This window comes from Bombus pyrosoma, linkage group LG6, assembly GCF_014825855.1.
Source record: "Bombus pyrosoma isolate SC7728 linkage group LG6, ASM1482585v1, whole genome shotgun sequence".
Classification (NCBI taxonomy): domain Eukaryota; kingdom Metazoa; phylum Arthropoda; class Insecta; order Hymenoptera; family Apidae; genus Bombus; species Bombus pyrosoma.
In genome coordinates, this window is record NC_057775.1 from 14,507,422 (window position 1) to 14,528,975 (window position 21,554).

General features: G+C 39.6%; 1 protein-coding gene across 2 annotated transcripts in view; it reads right to left on the bottom strand.

Moving 5' to 3' along the window:
* Positions 1–21,554, bottom strand: part of LOC122568627 (ankyrin repeat and SAM domain-containing protein 1A-like) — an 83,536-nt gene that overhangs the window by 11,669 nt on the left and 50,313 nt on the right. Inside the window, exons 12-17 of one of the 2 annotated variants that reach the window (XM_043728570.1) lie at positions 6,123–6,437; positions 5,723–5,850; positions 5,066–5,443; positions 1,940–2,251; positions 729–887; positions 222–359 (exon numbers count right to left, since the gene is read on the bottom strand). In XM_043728570.1, the coding sequence (XP_043584505.1) occupies positions 222–359; positions 729–887; positions 1,940–2,251; positions 5,066–5,443; positions 5,723–5,850; positions 6,123–6,437 (1,430 nt within the window). The remainder of the gene's footprint in view (positions 1–221; positions 360–728; positions 888–1,939; positions 2,252–5,065; positions 5,444–5,722; positions 5,851–6,122; positions 6,438–21,554) is intronic. The other variant, XM_043728571.1, reaches the window with a different exon arrangement.

Genomic DNA, 21,554 nt, shown 5'->3' on the forward strand with positions numbered 1-21,554 from the left:
AATTTCCGACTATATACTTGAAAATTACTTAAATACATAATCGATTATTATAATTAATTTCATAATGTCAAAATATACTTAGACACTGTCTACGATATGTTAGACTTTTGATTTTATATATAAGATATAAAACTATGAAATCTAATGTTCCCTGAATACCAATTCTCATTATAATAAAGTTTCATATAGATATCTAGAAACAAGAAAGAAAATAGACTTACCATCGTTGGCACGCAGAAAACGTGACAGAAATGCGTACGGCTGGCGTGGTCCTTGGTGATGTAGGCGAAATGCGTGAGATCGTCGGCATCCTGGCAGGCGCAGTGAATGTTGCGAATTTCGTGCTCGCAAATCGGCTCCTATCGATTCCCATCATTCCAAATACAAATGTAGACACGGTAATCGTATTACGGTTCAACGTTAATCCCTTTCAACGCGACACAAATTCCATAAATGCACGAGATTGTCTTCCTTACTTATACCTCGCTGTATTACAGCTTCTCGATTAATCGAAATTCGGTTAACTTTATTTCAAAGAATAATATTATTTCAAAGTTATTAAGTATTTACGAAAGAGTTAGAAAGCTTACCTTTAAAAAGTAAAATCGAAAAAACATGATTATCAATTTGTAATCAAATTTTGATTGACATCACAATTATCGTGAGATATTATGCATTACAAAGGATTAACGTTCGAAGTCTTTTCTTTCGTTTTAAAAATATCTTACGTTGGTCACCGTGTTGAGGAACCGCACGCCACGAAAAGAAATCGCCAAAGTAATGTCAGGGGTGACTCTTGGTTCACGACACGTTTTCTTTAGCTTCTGTATCGACTTCTTTGTTGATTCGGTACCACGTAACTCCTTTACCACGGTGGAACCCAGATACTGTACGATTTTAGAACAGAAAGAAGATCGTATGTCTAGAACCGCAAATATTTAAAAGCTGCTTCCTTTAAAACGTCGCTCAACTTCAAAATCTCTGATTGCGTTCACCATGTTTCAACATTTATTATTTACCAATATCTTTTATGTTTACGAATCATAGAATTACTTAGAAAAGTGTTACTAATATCTTAAACAGCGTTCGTTTGTTACGTAATATTTGCAACTTCGTATATCGAAGGAAATAGAGATCTATTACGCTGGACAACATGATTCCCCGAAGGAAGAAAGCGTTAAATGCTCGTTCATTGTGTCGGGAGTTACGCCATGCAAGATAATACTCTGAATGAAATGTTAGTTACACCCACGCGGTAATTATGGTAATAGCCTTCACCTTGAGGCGTTGTCAAGAGTATCTGACTGACATCACACGACGCACTCGTTATTCAAGAACCGTGCAGTGCGTTTGAACGAGAGGATAGAATTATGGAGTCCAATTACTATACCAACATGACGTGTTCTCGTTTTCATAGCTATTATGATTCCTTTTTTGTCCAATATCGTGAAAAGCGCAATTGTATAAACAGATTTTTGCCACAAGCGGTTCTAGAATTTCTGAATGAAAGTGAATTTAAGTCGTGACAGTCGCTTTTATGATTAAAGTCCATATAAAAGCTAATGTAAAATTATTTTCCATTCCAAAAACCTTAACAAGACCAAAAAGCAATTAATCAAATACAAACAATCAAACAAGAATTCCAACATTTCCGATACACTAATACAAAGAAACTCGTTCGAAAGTTTAATAAAAAAAAAAAAAAAACAACAAATCCTTAAGATACATTTACGTAATAAATAGCCCAAAGAATAAACAATCGATAGAAACTATGAATAGATCCACTATGTAGATCCACATTAAGAACATTTGGCTCTCTGTAAAGAACAGTTCTATTCAAGATAGACGTAGCAAGGGTATGTAAAATACTTAGTAAGATGCCAAAGAAAAAGAGAAAAAGCAGAAGGAGGGAATGGAACACGGAAGCAATTAGACTTACGTTGGCGACGTACGTGACGCAGCCGGTGACTAGAGCTTTTGGCTGGTGCCTCCACTGCGTCTTCAGGGTGGACGGAACGCCGAGCAGCAGCTCCGACGGTGCCCTGATCTCGAGTTGTTCCGGTGCCGAGATCGCCCCATTATGCGAACTGGGTCGCTGGGGTGGCTGCGGGGCCGGCCTGTTTTTGCGGTGCCTTAATGTGCTCGTGCCGGTCGAATTCGTTCCGGTTATCGACGTACCGCCATTACCCTCCGTCGTTGTTTCCGGCAGCTTCTCCCGTATCTCCTCTTTCAGCTGCTGTATGTTCGTCTTCTGCGGGAAACGAGATACCGTCGAGTTTTTCAGCAACGAAAGTCTCTTATATAAGTCCGCTGGTTGTACTTTTTTTTCCTTTCATTTTTGTTCTTTAATATTTCGGTGGTGTAATACGGGAGACTGTGTTAGAATTTTTTATAGGAATATTTAATAAAGAATAAGATGGCTAGAATACTGCGAATGTCTATGCATCAGCGAGAAATTTAAAGGTACAAATACGTACAGGGAAAAATATTGAATGTTTCTCAAGATATTGGTGATTGAAGTTTTTATTAGCATTGAGGTGGAAAGATCTTAAGAGCAAGTAATCTTCAATGAATCTCAACGTTGTTGTTATACTGTAAAAATTGAGAAACTTCAAGCAGATTCAAAGCTAATGATTCGAAAACCTATAACAATATAAATGAAGTATGTATGCATGTTTCACCGGGATTGTAGTAAAAAAACGAATTTAGATCTGATGGAAGGGACCGGCGTTTTATCAGTAACGTCAATATTAACCCCATAGAACACGAGTACATTCCATTAATTTTCACCGAACGTAAAACCTTCCAATAGATTTATTTGAACGAACGAACGGACGACCGAGGCAAATACCTTTTTACATTCCGACGTCGCGTTCCCGGCCGCGTTACAAGCAAATTTCCGATACGTCAGCGGGCCAAAAATAAAAATGGACATGCCGGTGCGAAAAAAATTTTCGCGCAGCGTTACAAAAGCCGCGCACGAAAGCCGGGTTCGCGTTACAGAACGTGCAATTACACCTGTGAAAGCGTCGCGTTTCGAACTCGCCACTCGTCCCATCCCCGGAAAAAAAAATGGGGAGAGAGAAAAAAAGGAAACTTTTTGCAATCTCCGTGAATGAATCGTTTCGCGCCGTTCCGGGAATTACGATCAAACCAGATTCAAACCACACAAGCGTATCGCTGTTCGGATTACATCTCGCGTATCGTTTGTTACATCTACCTCCCTTGTATAATTTGCCTTCGCAACTCCAAAAAAGGAAATCTAGAAAAAGACCTACAGAAAAGTAGAAACTACAAAAAAGTAATACTGACAAACACGTGCATAGAAAAATGAAAAATACAGAGACTTCTTCTCGCTTATAATATAGACAGGAAAACAATTCCGGAACAGTCTTAAAATTTGCACAATGTTTGCATCTTTAGGTTTTCTACTAATGCGTTAACGTCCATAGTCTAGTAGCAATTAATGGTAATAAATATTCATGTGTTGTTGAAAGAATAAATTAATACCACGACAAAAATATTTGGAAATATACTAAACTCAAAATCCAGTATAAAAATTCACCTCCCACGATGCATCTATTGGAACTTGAATGGTGGGCGAAAATGATTCTCGAGCATCCGGCGTTCGAGGGTTAATCCGCAGACGGAACAGATGGATGGCTCGCGTACGAGAGATGGAACTCTCTGCACGGGCCGGCAATCGTGAAATTCGATTACGAGAAAAGAATGGACGTAAGAAGCAGAGAAACGGAGGAACAAAGAGAGCAATTTGGACGTGTGCGCGTCGACCGACGGCCATTAATCGAATTTAATTAGCTAATTAAGGGAGCACCGGCGAAAAGACCAGGTGTAGAGACGCGAGGCGGTAGAGTAGCTCGTTAACGGATGCACGTATCGCGCTCGAGGCGCCCGAACAAAAACTATTAGCGTCCGCTCGAGCGATCAGCCTGAAAGCTTGTTCGAGTGTCGTCTCGTGAGGTGAGTCAGTAGCGAACAGGTAGCTAGCTAGGGCCGTGATGATACGCCTGTTACAATAACGCCTCTCCAATTAGCCACGATATTTACATTATGACGCGATCGGCTGAAAGCCGATGCAAGCGATCGAGCTTGCTTCGATGTGTGTCGCTGCCACCCTCTTTTTGCCCAAGTGCTCTGCGGCCCTCGTCAGACACCCCGTGTCAACGGAATTCTTAACAGGATCCCTTCACTCGCGACACTCACTCAGCCTCTCGCTCTTTCTTTCTCATTTTGTCTCTTTTAGCACGTTCTTTCTCTCTGTCTGATTCCGATACGCTCTTAAAATGATCTTCGCGATGTGACGCGCTCCCTATCACGCGACAGGTGACACAATCGGCGGAACAAGAGCGTCACGTAGGTCGATCGCTGCGATGAACCTCGTTAACCCTTTCCAGTCTTCGCGCTTCAATCGGTCCAGTCGTTTTACTCGCTTTGCTGGGATTGATCGTTGCCTTTAGAGTTGTGAGATCCGTGTATGCTGTTTTGAATATATATCTTAGGAAGTTTGTACATTTTTTGAAAGATGAAGCAAAATTTTGTGAAGGCGAGAAGTATATCGACGTAACAGTAGCGTAATGTAAGTGTTTGTGATGTAATCGTGTAATACTGATTGATATCGTGCGATAGTTTCTTAAAGTATTTGCTATTTTTGCCGAACATTTAATGTTCATTTATCTGTATCAAGCAGTACGCTGTTTAGATACTCGAATTAATTGGAAAATAAATTTATAATCGATTATAAGCGACGAAAGCCAATTTCAAGAAAAAACAATAATCCACAACTCAACATGAACCTATAGAAATTCCTTAATTCGCAACACACCCAAAAATTCCATAGAGAATCTCCAACACCTAACACAGCTACTGCATACAAAACTAAAAATATCAAAGTCTAAATTCAACTCAACGTCTACGGTTCAAATATTTCTGCGATTTTTACAGACGCCCCTCCTCTCCTCTCCATTATCGATTCCATACGAATCGTCAGCCGGCAACATGCTACACAGCCGATTCGTATTCAGACAGAACATGCGGTTTCACTCACCAAGGTGTTCAGATCCTTATTGAGATCCTCCAAGTTGGGCCCGGTGCAGTTGCGATTCTGCGCACGCGCGCTCGATCCGCTGACCGACGCGAGGATCCTCTTACGATGAGCTGGCTTCTGGATCTCTAAGACGGTCGCCAATTCGACCTCCCACACGCATCTCACACGTTCCATGTCCGTGTACAAGTTTTTCTTGAAAGTCTCCGCGTAATTTTCCAGGTGAATACTCTTCAACCATTCGTCCACGGATTGACTGTTCCCGCCGGATCGTTTGTCTACGCGTTTTTTCAGTAAATCGACCGCGTCCATTATCACGGCACGCTCCTGATCGCTGGTGATCTCCATGTCCTTCAGGTCGGTCTCGTCCAAAACTCCATTCTGTTAGAAAAAACAGAGTTTTCAAGATTTTTAGGTATCAATCAATTCAAGTATCAATCATATCAATATAAAGACTGTAATAAATTTGGTAAATCTCTAATCAGATATTCCAATATAATTTCTTCGTTGGAATTTAGAGTTTGGCTAAAAGAACTTACTTTTTATTCCATTCATATTTCTAAAAATATTTAACAGAATTGTACAAAGTTTATCAATAACAAAATTGGTATTGGATGACATCTTTAAGAAGCAAAGAAGATATAATATACAAGCACGTACTATGAAATCCAGATCATCAAATCCATAATTGATGAAGAGGTTCTCGTAATCAGCCAGGCCCAACGTTGACAACCACTGACCAACGGAAGTAGAGACAATAGGGCTGCTGCTGGTGTCTGAACTCAGACCTGCGTACAAATCGGACGAAATCACCAATTAATAGCAAATATTTTTCGAGAAATGATAGTGTTGTCTCATTTTCTAAGATATTTAAGAACATACGAAATTTTCTATTAAAAATTAGATTTTATTTCCCGTCTTTTTCCTTTTTTTTTCTTTTTTATTACAGATCTTCTCACTTATGCCAGTTTTCTTTCGAACGTATTTATTTATTGGATTATAACCAACAGCGATACACTTTGATATTTCGATATTTCAATTTATAAATCTCGACGTATACCTAGTCTTGTCTGGAATTCCTTCTCCAATTCTGTGACGAAGACAGATTCTCTGACGAGACCCGTGCCAAACGACGCCATGATCTCTGAAATTTTGGCCCATTCCTCCTGCTCGTCGAACGGGCTCATTATGCTAAGGGTTTTCTCGTCCCTCTCGCGATCGCGGTCCGACCGGAACGAGACCTCTCCGTCTTCGAGACGTTCTCCGCCACCACCATCACCTCCGGTTCCCATTCCGCATGCGGATGGCCCGTAAACGTTCCGCAAGCGACGCAGCGTGCGCGGCCGTTCAGCCGTCACGGATCCTTTCAACAAACCTGTTGAGATTAGGATATGGCTCGATTATTTCGTGTGAATTACGACGACGTCTATAATAATAAGAAATATTTGGCGATCAAAGAGTCTTTAGATATTATCGTATTGTTAAAAAAAATATAGATTATTTGAAGTTTAATTAAAGAAGATTTTGATGATATTTGTTTGATGGCTTATGAATAAACTGGAGATATGATCTGTGATCGTGAATTTTTATGAGATTGGATTTTCATCTCTTTGAATATCGCCATGAAAACATAAATTTCCTAACTAAGTGATTAAATTTATGAAAACTAGATTTCAGTAGCCATATAGTCAAACGTATAAATCTATCCTCCCTCTATCAATGTTGTATTCTTGAAACTTAGCTGACCAGCAATTTCGAACAGTTTTCAACGCAAACACGTCGAGCCTGTCTGGGATCAGCCAACGGATATCCATAATGGATAGCAGCCGCGTACGAACGAATTCACGGATACGTTGAATATTCATTACAGATTCGTCATTGTTCGATGCCTTCACGAGATTAGTTCGCGGAAGATAATCAAAACCGACTCTCGGCACAGATGTAGTTAAACAATTACTGTAAATTGCGCCCTCGTGGCTCGCAGATATATACAGAATTGAAAAATTCGTTCTTCCTGAAAATTAGGAGATTCAAGAACGAATGTATTTAAATGTATAATTTTAAAAATTCGAAGGAAAAAGAAACGAAATTTCTTAAGTTCCTCTAGTGTTAAGGAAACTCTTTAGAGTTTAGCAAAACGAAACTTTTATTGTTATTTTGAAACCTTTTATTTGTACGCGGTATTAAACCGTTTTACGATCATAGAAGATTTGGCTAATAAAATAAGAAAAAAACGTAGTTTCATAAAACTGGGTTTCACAGATTGGCATCTGCGGTTAATATTCCGCGATTAGTTTACATTTGCGGTTTCCTGCAGTTTAAATTCAGATTTAACCACAGAACGTTTATTCAAGTTATTCGAAAGAATTCAGACAAATACAAGAGCGGAGCGTTTTAAATTTTATCGCAGTTCCAACTAAATCAGATACTTCCTAGAAAGTTATATCTTTTAGAAAGTTTATCATAGAAAAACCCTCAGTCCAATTTCTTTTAAGAATGTTATTGTTTTTCAAAACGTTCGGTACGATCGTAAAAAAATATTTTGGTTGGTTAGTCTATCCTCACATAGAGAGAATCCAGAAAAAAGGAGAGAAAACGATAAAAACGCGTTAGATATTCGAAACGCGTCCGTTCGTGCGTTCAACGTCGCGACGTACGGTTGCTCGCAAATAAATTCAGGTTTCGAGTAAATAAAGAACGCGGATAAAACGTTTGGGGGTCAAAGTACCATAAAAAAATCATTTGCGTGTGCACTTGTTGCGAGCGTTACATTCGCCGTGATTGAAGAGAACAGACAAACAGTGGACATCGCGGTTCGACCGTGCACAACACACTGACAACGGAACAAACAAATTCAGATCGGCGAAGATTATTGCAAAATCGATGTTTCCTGTCACGAACGGTGACTGAAAAAACGATTCTCCGCATTAAATTTTTCGGGATTTGAGAAAATTCGCCTAGAGTAAAATAAATCCAGAAATATCATTATACACGAACTGCCAAATTCACTGACAGTTATTAATTCTTTACAAAACTTATTCAATGACAACTAAATATAGAATCTTGTAGAAGTTAATCTTATTACGCCATTAACAAAAAGGATGAAAGACCTTTCAGGAGAAAGAGCTATCTTATCCAGCTATCTTTGTAAAGTTTATAAGATGGCCCCGAAGAAAGAAACAAGATGTACACTACCAACCATAAATATCAGAACACCAGCTGATGTTGAGTACAAATTCAACGATTATCGCTGCTTTTATACCGATAAAATATCAAATAAAGTAAGATCTGGTAGAATTTTCCAATAAATATAGGTAACGAGTAAATTGCCAACACTTATATACCAGGCAGTATATAATATTTGATAAAACGTTAAAATTCCTTCAAATTCTTCCTAAACTTCCCGAATCAAATTATCTGAATCAAAATTGTGCAATAGTAACCTAACCCTTCCACAATAATGAATCAACGAAACAACTGTTAAATAGTGCATAGTCGGAGAACAAAATCTCAACCCAATTAAATCTCTGAATAACACCACCCTATATATTCGTATCACCAAGCCTACCACGTAAATCTATAATTACGAAGCGCGTTCAATTAATGTAGACTTCTTACGACGTCTCATAACGCCTTACGACGTCTCTCTAGAACTTAACTGGTCGCACAGTTCCGCTTCGACAGGTGCAAATAATTCCCCCATCCACGTTCTCGCGGTTGTGTTCGCTCTTTTCATGGTGTTGGCGCGGCGGTATCAGCTCGCGTCTCGAGGGTGAACTCTCACGGGGGCCGCGTCACGTCGACACTAAAGACAATCCACGGTGGTTTTCAGCGGACGCTGTTACAATCGACGTCTCGGGAGCGTCGCGGGACTAACCATGGAAATTCTTTCATTCGAATTTCACAAATGAGAATTCGCGCCACCTACGCACGTACGAATGGGCCCGGGAGAGGCTCGTGCGAGGCCACATAGACGGTCGAAGAAAAGGGAACGAAAGGAAGAGAACGCGGGTACGAGGAAGAGGGAGGAGAGAGAAAGAAACGAAAAAAGTACCACTTTAAGCAGCGGCTATGAACGCCTTTCAAAGATACTGTGTGTATCCTCTCCGGTACGAGTACATTCGAGAGACCCTGTACGTGCAAGTGTACGTCCAGGCGTCGTGAAAAGCTCATAAAAATATTAAACAGACGGAGACGGAGAGTGATAAAAAGGGGAAAAAGAAAGGAACAGGAAGAGGTAGCAGCGGTAGACCATAGAGAGGGTTGCAGCAAGAGAAAGAGAGAGAGAGAAGTCGCGAGCGCACGTTACAAGCAGCAAACGTACGTAATTTTAATTAAAGCTCCATGATGAAGGGCGTCGCCTGCTCGCGCGCACTCCAGCCACCAGCGTTATATTATGTAGGCAGTTATTCAAGTCATATACACAAATTACATAAATCCTCATCGTCGTCCCTTTCTCCCGTTTCTCCGCCTTCTATCTGCCTTTCCTTTTCCTTCCATCAACCTCAACCACCCCCTTTTCGTACACCTTCTCCTACTAAATTTTTCTCTTCCTTTCCTTCCTTTTTTCCTTTCCCCCCGGTTCCCATTATCTCCTTCTCTGTCTCACCGACGCGACTCTCCCGAGGGATATTTTCTCTCGTTGCCATTCTTCCCGCCATCGCACGAGCGACCGCTGGCTTTCACGGCGTAATAGTTTCCCTAGCAAGGGAATCCGTTTAATCGCAGTAATTGGGAAGAGCTGCGACATTATGCGCTTTTTCTTTCGCCTTTATTTCGTCGCCAGTTTGCGACACTCCCACCGCCGTGAGAAACTACCGCGTCGAATGTGTTCTCTTTATTCCTTTCTCTTCTCCTCTGGCATCCTCTCTCGCGACTCCTTTTTGCCTCCTCTTGTTACCCACTTGCTTGTTTCTTTTTTCCCCCTCTTTCTCTCTTCATCTTCCTCTCTTTCCCTTCCTTTTTTGTTTTTGTCCTTTCCTTTTTTTGTTACCGCTTTTTCGAAAGGGAATTTTTATTTCGCTCTTTCGGAACGAACCGGGATACTCTCTAACAGAGAATTCATTTCTTGCGATGATATTGTGTGCGTGTAGGCTGCATGTCCGTGTGTATGGCGCGATTGGATTCGTTCTGTATCGAATGTTCTATGGCCTGGTTTTTTTTCCGTCGTTCAATCGGTTTCACAGTGTGTTTGTCGATTCGAGGAATTGTCAGTGAGTAAAGCGAACACTTTTTCAAATTAAGAGTGATATTCTGGTATTCTGTAATGCGGTTTGAAAGGGGTAAAAGATTCAAGGATTAATCGTAAAACCGAGCTACTATCTTTTGAAGTTTGTCAATACCGTGTTATCTGTGTAAATGAACGTGAAATCGTAGGTACATGTGCTCCAACAAAAATATTCTGAGTCTCTATCGACATTCGTATAAAGAGAGTGCTTTTTTCGGAATTGATACGTCAACGCTTGCTTTTGTGTGGAGCGTCGCACAACGGAGTTATTTGAGTCACAAACATTGGGGGTTGCCAACTTTTTAAATTCATAAACCTTTCTCTTAGTATTCTGTAAATGAGGCATTTGAATTTCTGGTTGTAATATTCCTAGCGTACAATGGTCCAAGGGATATTTTGAGTCATTTACATAAAATAATATCCTTGTAATAATTTAAAATAATTTAAATAAAATATCCCGTAAAATGTAAATATTCTGAGAAACTCTATCCTAACTTCGTATTTCTTTCTCTGGTCAGGAAATACTTCTAAAGTACAAATCGGCGAATAATTCCATTGTAAAAACGAAGAGTATACGTTCTTTCAAGCTCGGTGCTTCGATCTTCGTACATCTGCGAGGAGGACCACGTACAACCGCAGGAACGCGAACATTTAAAGAAAAAAAAAGTGCTTAAAATGTTCAGAACGACTGTTACTCGCGGTAGCCTAACTCGCAACCAAGGCGTAACTTCCGCTCGTCTTAACTCCCTATTTCTAGATTCCCGACCGCGGCCCATTAAATCTGGAAAATTCGCGACGATGCCACGCTCCTCGATGCTCGTAAACATTAAAGTAATTCTTGCGTAAATAACTGCATACGCCTGGAAAACGCCGGATTTCGCTGTATATTAAAAACGGACGGCCATTAAGTCGCTCGTAAACGGCGCTCTTTTCGAATCTGTTCTCAAACTGTTACCGAGATTTCCATGGGCAATATCTGACAAAGTCATACAAATTCTAGGATAGTTGATAACGATTTCAGGAATGACAACCAAATGTTGTAAAATGATTGATGAGGAATTAATTACGATTTAAATATCGCCTCGCTCATTTGGAAAAGTATTTAAGCAACGACTAAGATTACTCGGCAGGTATCATATTATGATACGATGAAGAAACCGAACATGAGAAACGATCAAACGTATATAATGCAGTTAACATAAAAAGTTAACTGTAAAATCTTCTTCTTCATTTCACAGATCTACAGATCTGAAAAAAACGACGAAACACTTTAATTATCAAAGGTTCTCGACCAACGTCACTCGAAACTTATTATCTTTTCTACGTAATAATCACAAGCGAATTACCATCTCCACAATAGGAATCATTGCATCACCCATATAATTATTGCATTCACCACGAACGACAATCAAACGACGACCACATAATTCGTCCAAGAATGCATCGCACCTACGATCAATTGAACCTAATTGACGAACCGAGCACGACTTTCGACACGCGATGAATTCACGCAACGTATCGCGATCATAGAAACCGTCTTTTCCCGCGTTTCTTATCGTAAACCCATTGTTGAAACACTACGGTGGTCCCATGAAAGAGCATTCGTCGCTTAACAAGATAAATAAGCTGCTGGTACAAGCTGTAGATTGAACAACGATTGAACGACAAATGCCCGCGTAATTTGTAGACCAGAGGCTACTTACGTCTGGCGATCTATTCATTCGTTGAAAAGGGACTTAAGTAACGTTGTACACATATATCGTGCGTCGTGGGCGTATGTGACTGGAATTCGTTGCAGCCTTTGTGATATTTCGTTGAATCGTGACACAAGTAGGAGATATGGACGTTCTAGTGAATAGAGTGGCTATTTTTAGGTGGTCGATTGTTACACGTAAAGTGAAAATGGGTCAATATTTTTGGTATCTGGGTGCGGTTTTGTGGCGGAGAAAGGAGACTGAGAAAGATAAATGGCTCGTTTTAAAATATGGATATGTTACACTGAATGTATTAATTTGGTAAAGATATATGCTTACCGGTCAATGTATACAGATGCTAATTTGGTAAGTAAATGTATTCACGAGCAATGAAATTAAAAATTTTACTGACGGCTGCATACTGTGTTGTCAATAGATGAATACCTACATTCATTGGATAGAGTAGACAGTTTTACGATTTTATGATACTTCGTAGTTTTGTGATATAGCGATTTAACTAGTCGCCATATACTACACTTACTAAATTTTACGCTTTCACTGTAGCACGTATACGTATTTTATGGACTTTTGATAGCAAGGTGACAGATCTATGATTCTGTATGTAATTCAGTTTGATATTCCAACGACTACCAGGTTAACTACTGCATCTCTATAAACTTTGAAATCATTAGTCACTTTCACGTAATACACACTATATTAACACGTTATTAACTGGTCGGAGCTGTTAAACAATTATTAAAATATCATATCGTGTAAGTTATTCGCTATGTTAGATAGTATTTATTAACTCGTGTAGAAATAAAGTGAGCGAAAATTATCCAGTTATGAAAGTAGCTGCTTACGCGTGATAGAGTTTGCGTAAGAGACAGCCAATTATATAACAATATGTTAAGATACTTCATCGGCGACGACAATGCGGCTTAGTTTCGGAAACAAAGCTTACAGGTCAGCGATTTCTAAATAACTGCACAAACTGCGACGTATTTGGACACGCTAATGACCCTAGCTGACTCATAATACCGCTAATTAAACTTGATTGTAGCGCTCAATGGGTCAGGAAACAGGGTCCCGTTTAAAATGCTTCCAACCAGACCGCTGAAAGGAATCCTCGATAACGCATTAAATCGCTAGCAATTAACGTCAGGCATCTCCATCGAATAAATCAAATTCATCGACCGACAAAAGAAAATAAATATTCATTACAAAAACTTGGTAATTTCTAAAGAGCACGGTTTTGAATTCGTGTTAAAGAGATCCTGTACACTCAAAACGTGTGTAACGTGTTCTAAAGAATTAAAAATTCATGCACTTAATTACATGGATAATTATACGTCTCAATATCCTTGTACATCGATATTCGAGGTCTGTAGGTCACGTGTATTGAAACACACGAGAACGTCTATATTAACATATCTATACCCGATCATTTAAACGTACATATTTATATACGCGATTAAGTTGCAGAATAGAATGTGGATTAACATTGACAAGTTTCAATGTATACCGTTTCTTCTAATATATAATCTAACATATATATATATTATAATATACAATATATAATTTAATGAGTTAATATTTTAGTCAATGCTTTAGTACATAATTGGAGCACTGTTCATTGAGAATTTGTGGTACATCGTTTAAAAACATCAGAGCAAAGGAATTAATCATTTGTATAAAGCTGTTCATTTAATGAAGTCTCAATGTACATACAATAATAAATATTTAGTTTGCAAAGCAACATGAGCTTAAATGCACGTGAGACAGAGATTTCTGCTCTTCTTATCGCATCTAGTAATCTAACGTTTCAATCCCTGTTGCAACGGAATTCACAGTTTATCTCAGTTTATCTCTGTGAAACAGTCGTTTATCGCGGTAGGAACTAAAAGCGTTTATCGAGCAAGGTATATTAACATGCCGGCAATTCACATTCACGGTCATTTACATTTGCGCGGCAATGCGAGCAGCGTGCGCCTCAACCTTTCGACGAATTGGTCGCTCGAGCGCATAATTAAATACTGCCAGCATTGAAAAGTATAATCGTACGAAATCGCTTCGGAGAAGACCGTCGCATCGTGCCGAGGAAATAGCTGGCTCTAACCAGCGAATACGCGAGCAGAATCGCAACCAGTCGAACGATCGACGCGGCGATGTATTTAACTGAAACCTTGAACAGTTCTGCTCGCTTATCGCACAGTGTACTCGTCATATTTGCGTTGATACGAAACAAATTCACCACGGTAACCGTTGACTAGTCTAGCAAACTATATTTATAGAACTATACTTTAGATGATACTGCGATTCGTTTAATTCCTTGTTTATTTACTTAACTCATTCATCGAAATCTGCCTTTCGTTGTTCAAAATTTGACAAAATTTGTTTCTATATTGCAAGATTTTATATATACGCTTTATACGAGTTATCGTAAAGTTTTTGTCAAAGTTTCGTGATTTTTCTCTCAATTTTTTTCCACTACGTGATTTTAATAATATGTGATTACGGTTAATGATAGATGTTTGATTTTTAAGAATTTCAATATTACTTGGTATAAGTGCAGACATTTTTTGATTACCTCTAGTTTCTTTCGACCATGTCAATTATATAGTAATTTGTATTAAAATATTATAATATATGAATAATATTCAATAATATTATAATATAATAATAATAATATAATAATAATATAATAATATTATAATATATAATAATATTCAATTTCCTTATACTTCGCAATACTTTTTAACCAAGAAGGATATCTGTTCCTCGAACAGTTTAAAATTCTCCGCGAACACATCTGGAAACATATATATTCATTTTCTACATAGTAATAAATATAACCCCGTACCTCGATCACGAACCAAAATCTTCCCTTCCTCCATTACTCTTGTATTCGCCAAAAACGCGCGCAATTTAAATCCAGTAAGTCCAAATACACCAAACTCATGAAAACTCAATCGGAAGGAAGATATTCCAAACTGGGGTTGCAGAACAAAGGAAATGTTATAAACACGTTGCTCCGAAAGGATGTTTTCTTTCCTGGTTCGAAAGGTTTAAAAACGGAACAAAGCGGGCCGCGATTTCGATCGCTAGTCAATTGTTGTTCGTCTGCCGCGCTCGTGAAATCGAACTGTATATTTGCCCAGATGTCCGCTATATTTCGGGGCTGGATTATAACATAACACACGAGGCAAGAGCCGTGCCACGGCCAAACATAGAATCGCCCCTAAAAATATCGGAATTGCGAGCCGGAAATAACCTGGCCGGACAACACGAATTCTACGAGAAAGATGACCCTACGCCGTGTTCTTAATGAGTTTCTAATGTTCTTCGTTAATCCGCGCTACCAGGATAATAGAATAAATAGAATAGAACGTTAATATAGTAATGATCACGATATACGAGATCCACAGAGTAGTCAAGGTAACCAAGTTTTAAGATACCGGGACAAAAAATTGACAGAAATATGGGCACATAAAAACCTGAAACTTCGGCCAAGGTTGTATAAACGAAATTTTAATACGAAGTCGATGTACTTTATAGCGGAATAAAAATTTGTGCGTATTTTTGTAACAATTTTCCCTCGCAATTTCTCAGTCTTTTAACCGAGTCGTGCTGCAATCATAAATATAATCAGATAGGTCGATTTTTATTTTTCCAAATATAAATATGATACAGGTTATTTTCAACGGACACAGAACGATATATTAAAATATAGGAATCCGCACATAAAGAAATTGCTACGTTTAAGATATAAAGAATCCGAGCGAACTCATTTTCCTCGGTTAACAGATTAATACTTGTAATTTTTCTGGTTATAAATGCTAATTAGACAAAAGTAGAACGCTAAAACAGACTGCAGTATACGGCTTTAATTGAGTCTACAGTTCTAAGACACCAGTCGGCACTGCTATTTGATGTTTGAATTTACAGCCTTGCTATGTCATCATTTGTATTACACGGATTGATATTTCTTGATTACCAGCGCTGTCAGTGTTATGGATGCTATTATGCGATAGAATATTTTAGTTTAGAAATTAGCCTTGCTCACAAGGTAGTAGAGTAGTACTAGAAGTAGCTGAACACAGTTTTAATGCTCTGGATATAATTCAACGCGAAGGAAATATCTCTAGCTCACCTTGTCAATGTTTTCTCTGAAAGAATGCGTTTCGACGAAAGAACGCGGTTCCGCAGGTAGAAGAACGAATGTACCTGATTGTACCTGTGCTGGCTTAACTACGTTCGAGATAGCTATCCTTTTTTGTTGTAAGACGGAACGTAGAAAAGCAAGACAGGTGGAAGCTATAAAAACCGAGCAAGAAACTCGTGTAAATTGTACCAACGAGCGCCACGAGAATGATATAACAGGTTTCAATCAAGCAATTAACGAGTATACTCGTGTTTAAAGGATGCAATTGTGTTTAATCTAATTTTAAAAGAACCTGATCTTTAATTAAAGGTCAAAATGATTTCAATAATCTCCATCCATCTTTTTATGATCACATTTTACTTTATCAATTTATCCTTTTATGATTTCTAAATATGAGGGTATTACTCATTTTTAAAGTGTATTTTTATCATCAAGATTCTTACGAAAGAATTTCCTTCATTTATAAGTATCGAATATCCAACAATAAGTATTAGAATGCTCGATAATATTTATGTAGTACAAACCGAATATTTTCCATTGAATTTATTTTCCAATTATTTTATTAAAACTCTGTTATTTGTGCCTCTCCGAAGCCAACCTAACCTCCACTTTTTATTAACAATAAATAAAACAAAGTATTCAAGACTTTCTCAATAAAAGTAACCAATGATAATTCTTCTGATACTTATTGCTGACAGTAAATATTTATATCATTATCTGACCCTTTCTAAAGTGTAAAAAAGTCAATATTCTCATTTGCATCTTTCATGTCATTTGAATAACCTAAATCCAACCCAAAACGTATATCTTCGCAAACGCCTTAATATATTTACCTGGTCGTCTCGGCGCTCGTTAATTCGTTACGCAAACTCAATAACGTTTCTTTGTCTCTCTCGAACGACGTGCCCGCACTGTCCCCACGAACGATATCGAGACGGCGCGATTTCTCGACTCGCGACGCGTCCTCAAATAATGACGCAACGAATGGACAAACTATTATTACATCGAGCCACGCGACGAGCAACAAGTATCATGGTTTTTGCGAGGCACGCCAGGAACTTCGGTCACGCAGGATTCCCTCGTTGACTGCACGTGACACTAATGCACAGTTGAGCGCGCGCGCGCGCGTGCGTGCGTGCACGAACACGTCGAAACAGCAGAGGATACGTAACAAGACCGAGGAAAGCGCAGAAAGTCCAACGTTCGCCCATTACCGACGTGACACCCGTCCCCCCTCCCCCACCTTTTCTTCTCCTTCCATCGGTTTGCCAGATGTCCTTTTTCCTCCTCGTAGGATACGATACGCGCGCCTTCCGAGTTCGCAAACTACGAACAATGACCGCACGGTTACACGACCGCGACCGGTCGGCAAATCGCTGACTTTTGGAAAACCGGACTACCGTCGACGCGTGTGTATCGTTTCGTAAAAATTTCTACGCAGCTGTTGCACCCGTACGTACACACGCTCGATTTCGACCGTCTGCTGCAAGATAACGCAACGAGTGCCGGCATTTAGCGAGACGTAATTTCGATGTTTACCGCTGCCAGCAGTTTTGTGCGGTGTTCGCTCATTTGCCTATAGCTTTCGGTAATTTTGTTTTCGAAATATTCGACGGGAGCGTCGTAGATCTAATATCGCGCTCTAATTGTTAATTGTTCAGGGAACTGTTCATACAATCACGACATTAAGTAGCTAATACTTTGGTTATTTCATTAGAAAGAGATACTATATCCTGATTATCATTTACTTTGAAATAAGGAATAAAATACACACCCTGTGGATGAATCAGTTTTTCTCGCAAGCTCCTGAAGAATCCTGTGTATTATCAATTATCAGTACGTCCCCTCTTTTCAATTCTAAGGAACCAGACACTAGTACCATATAATAATTCTCGAAAATTTCTTCGTGTTTTCACTTGTTTGTACACTATCCAACTTTTGCACTTTTCTCTTATACACTTGTCATCGTACGGTGAATAAAAATTCAATGTAATAATACAAGTTGCAGAGACACGATTGACAATTGCACTTGAGTGTAGATCACAATTTTAGCGCCACACAATTTGGCGCGCCAGTATTAAATGGTAGACTGGTGCTGGCACTGTAATTCCACTAGAGCGGTTCTCAGCTGCTCAGTAACGAAACCAAGTTTTCTGAACTCGAGCGACACGCCCTGACTACGAGCCGCGCGCGATGATCCACCTGCCTCGATCGATCTTCGTCCCACTGTACACTGGCGGCTGATTCCAGCGGTTCTATCGATCCTCCTTCGACTGAAGACACGTGACCTTACGCTGCCTCCTCCAGTCTACCTGAGCGTGATTCAAGCACCGTGCTTTCGACGAATTTCCCTTCCTTTTCGATCAGATATCTGTTTACTGGTGTTTTTGATAATCAGCTGTTTGATTATCAGTCGACGAATACTAATTTACAACTTGATTGGACTTCTGCCGATAAATAATGACTTCTTTCTCTACAATTATAGATTTTTGTTCGGGGATTTATCGGGCATGAGTAATTTTGATGCCCGAGCTTTTTGTGAGATAACCTAATCGTGATTTTTTTAGCGATTATACATATCTGTTTTCGTATATCGGCTTTTCAATAATTCAGGTTGAAGATGAAAATTCCTTTGTTGTTGATTTATTAATCGTCTCTTCTTTAGTCCCAATATGTCAATCTCACAAAAAAAAGTATCAGCTGTTCATCAACTTGAAACCTGATACTCCTACAATTATCCAATAACAAAAAAATCTCTAACGAACAACTGATGAAGTTTGGAACAGTCGAAAGGAATACAAAGAAAAAAAGAAAAAGAGAAACGATTATACAAGAACATACACGTCTCTTCACAAACTACCGAAAGGCTTATATCTCGGTCACCACACAAATTCTTCTGTATTATCACACGACCTAGCATAACCTAACACTCAAATACAAATCTCTATTTCGCATAATTTCCCCAACTTTTGCCTAACCTAACCTCGAATAAAGGTTCTCTGAGCAAACTCGTGTAGACTAGGGATTCCAGTTGGAAGCCCGATGGAAGAACGAAACCGGTCTACAAAGCGATCGAGGTTGGCGCAGGTAGTTCCAGTTCGATTTCAGCACCGGAGGATCCGTGGTTGCGGCGTGCATCGGTCAGAGGAACACGCGACGAACCGGTCCGCGGCGTTGAATCGCTGTTTCTCGTTGTCGCTCGCCAAACGACTAAAGATTTGGTGATCCAAGAGAGGCAAACACAAACGACGGAGTTGATCGACGACGCGCCACGAGGCTGCTTAACGAGACGACTAATTCGAACGTGTTAGATCCACGAGGAACGGTTGCAACGGTGGTAGTGGTGGTGGTGGCAACGTGTTCGAGTAGGAGTAGCGTGAGGAGAGGGGGGAGGAGGTCCGGTCCTCGCCACCCGCACTTAGCAGCCGGACAGCAAAGAAAGGGAAGGGAGAGGCGAACGGCCGGTAAGGAGGAACAGAGACGCGTAAAAAGTCACCCGACTCGTATACGATTATGTAGTGTGTGTTAGTCGCGTGGAAAGATGACCCCAGAGATGGGACTAGAGTTTGCTGGGACCCCAGTCCGAATTACGCTACTGTTGGTTAGGATGGTGCGAAGGAGAAAAATGAGAGGATGTCGAGAATGTTACGTCATCGGTATATTAATCTGCTTTTTTTTTTGCTAGTTACTTGAGTTTTGGTATGCGGAGTAACCTAGTTTTGGATTGAGGAATTTGTGAGGATGGAGAAGATGGCTTTGAGATAGAATTCTTGAGGATTAGCGATCGTAGTTGGATGCTACTGCAATGAGCTTTTGGAGATCGTGAAATTTTCATAGTTGCATAGTTTCGTAGTTTTGTGACGATTATGGATATGTAGATGGTTTGTTCTAGTTACACAAAGGAACTATGGTTTCTTTTACGGTTGTGTAGGTATAAAGTATTGACTTATTACCGGATCTTTGATAGAGTACAGGTTCTTTGTGTTAGCTGGGTCGACATGATCCAATTTGGTGTTACAGATTAGAGGATAATTAAACTTCTATAAAACAAACGTTAAATTTATTTGGAATTTTTGTGAATTCAAGATGTGATCTTGAGACTGCATCCGCGTGAACTTGCTTCGCAAAACGGCTTATCAGTCAGTTTACGGAGCCTGCAATGTTCCAGGTCCTCGAAAACACGCAGACGACCCTGAGAAAGAACTGAATGGCACAAAACAGACAATGAATCTACACTCGCGTGGAACGCGCTTGCATATGGCGAAGGTTCGTTTCAGCTGACCAGGGTCGGACATTGTTATGTTAATGAATAGAAGACACATTTTCAAGGCAAAACTTGCGCTTGTTCGTGGATTGCGTGCTACGTAATTACCTTATACCTGAACAAAGTCGCGTATAATGTAAGCTGACACAAAGATGAGATAACAGAGGAAGACGCAATTTCACGTCGAACTTGATTTTGAAATGTACATTCGACTGAAGGTTGACTCAACTAATCCATTAGCCATTAGTCTTCTTGTGCTTTGGCATAATACAAATTTGGAAAAGTAGATATACTATACAGTCAAATGTCTTTAAATAATTTACATTTCTGGATAATTCATCCTAATGTATTTTAATGGAATATTGAAGAAAGAGGAAGTAAATGATGTAAATTTAAAGCCAACAACTGAATACTCGCGTATCGATACGGTATTTGCGATAGGTGTAGCGCATCGGTACTGAGTTACAATTGTTAGATATCCAATGGTTGCCTTAAATACACAGGAAACAAGAATCGCTGCAAACAATTATCCCCTTTCAACTGATTCAAGCTTTTGAACGACAAAGATTTCTTATAATCTATAATCTATAATCTCCTGTAATCTCCACTTCAGACTGAAGAAAAGTGTAATAATTATCTCAACAATATACATACCGAGAATTAACCAAGAAATATCCCACAAAAACATCCTCGAAGCATTCGGAGCAGCAAGTAGTATTCGAAAAACACGAAATTGATCCGCAACTATCGATCAACGACCCCAAAGAAAAATCCGTTGCTTATTCTCACGATCGAAGCAAATTATTAACCATCGAACCGGTTAACAAGATGAAGAGGAACCCGACCAACACACGACACTCTCGTGCAAGATATAACTTGTAAGAACACGTCACTCATCTAGAAGAGGCGACGACGACGGTTCGTTACTCTGGCTTTCTGGGAAACTTCTTGGAGGTCATGACTAATCCATTCTGCGGCGGAGGAAACGGTACGTCTCCCATTAAAATGCGCGCTGCGTGCGAGCGAAGGCTTCGGTTGCTTCCGTTTAAGATCAATAGACGCGCGTGAGCAACGAGTAATTACGTCGATAAAAGCCATGACTGAGCCCGCGAAAGCGAGAACATCCTTGCGCGATACGTTTT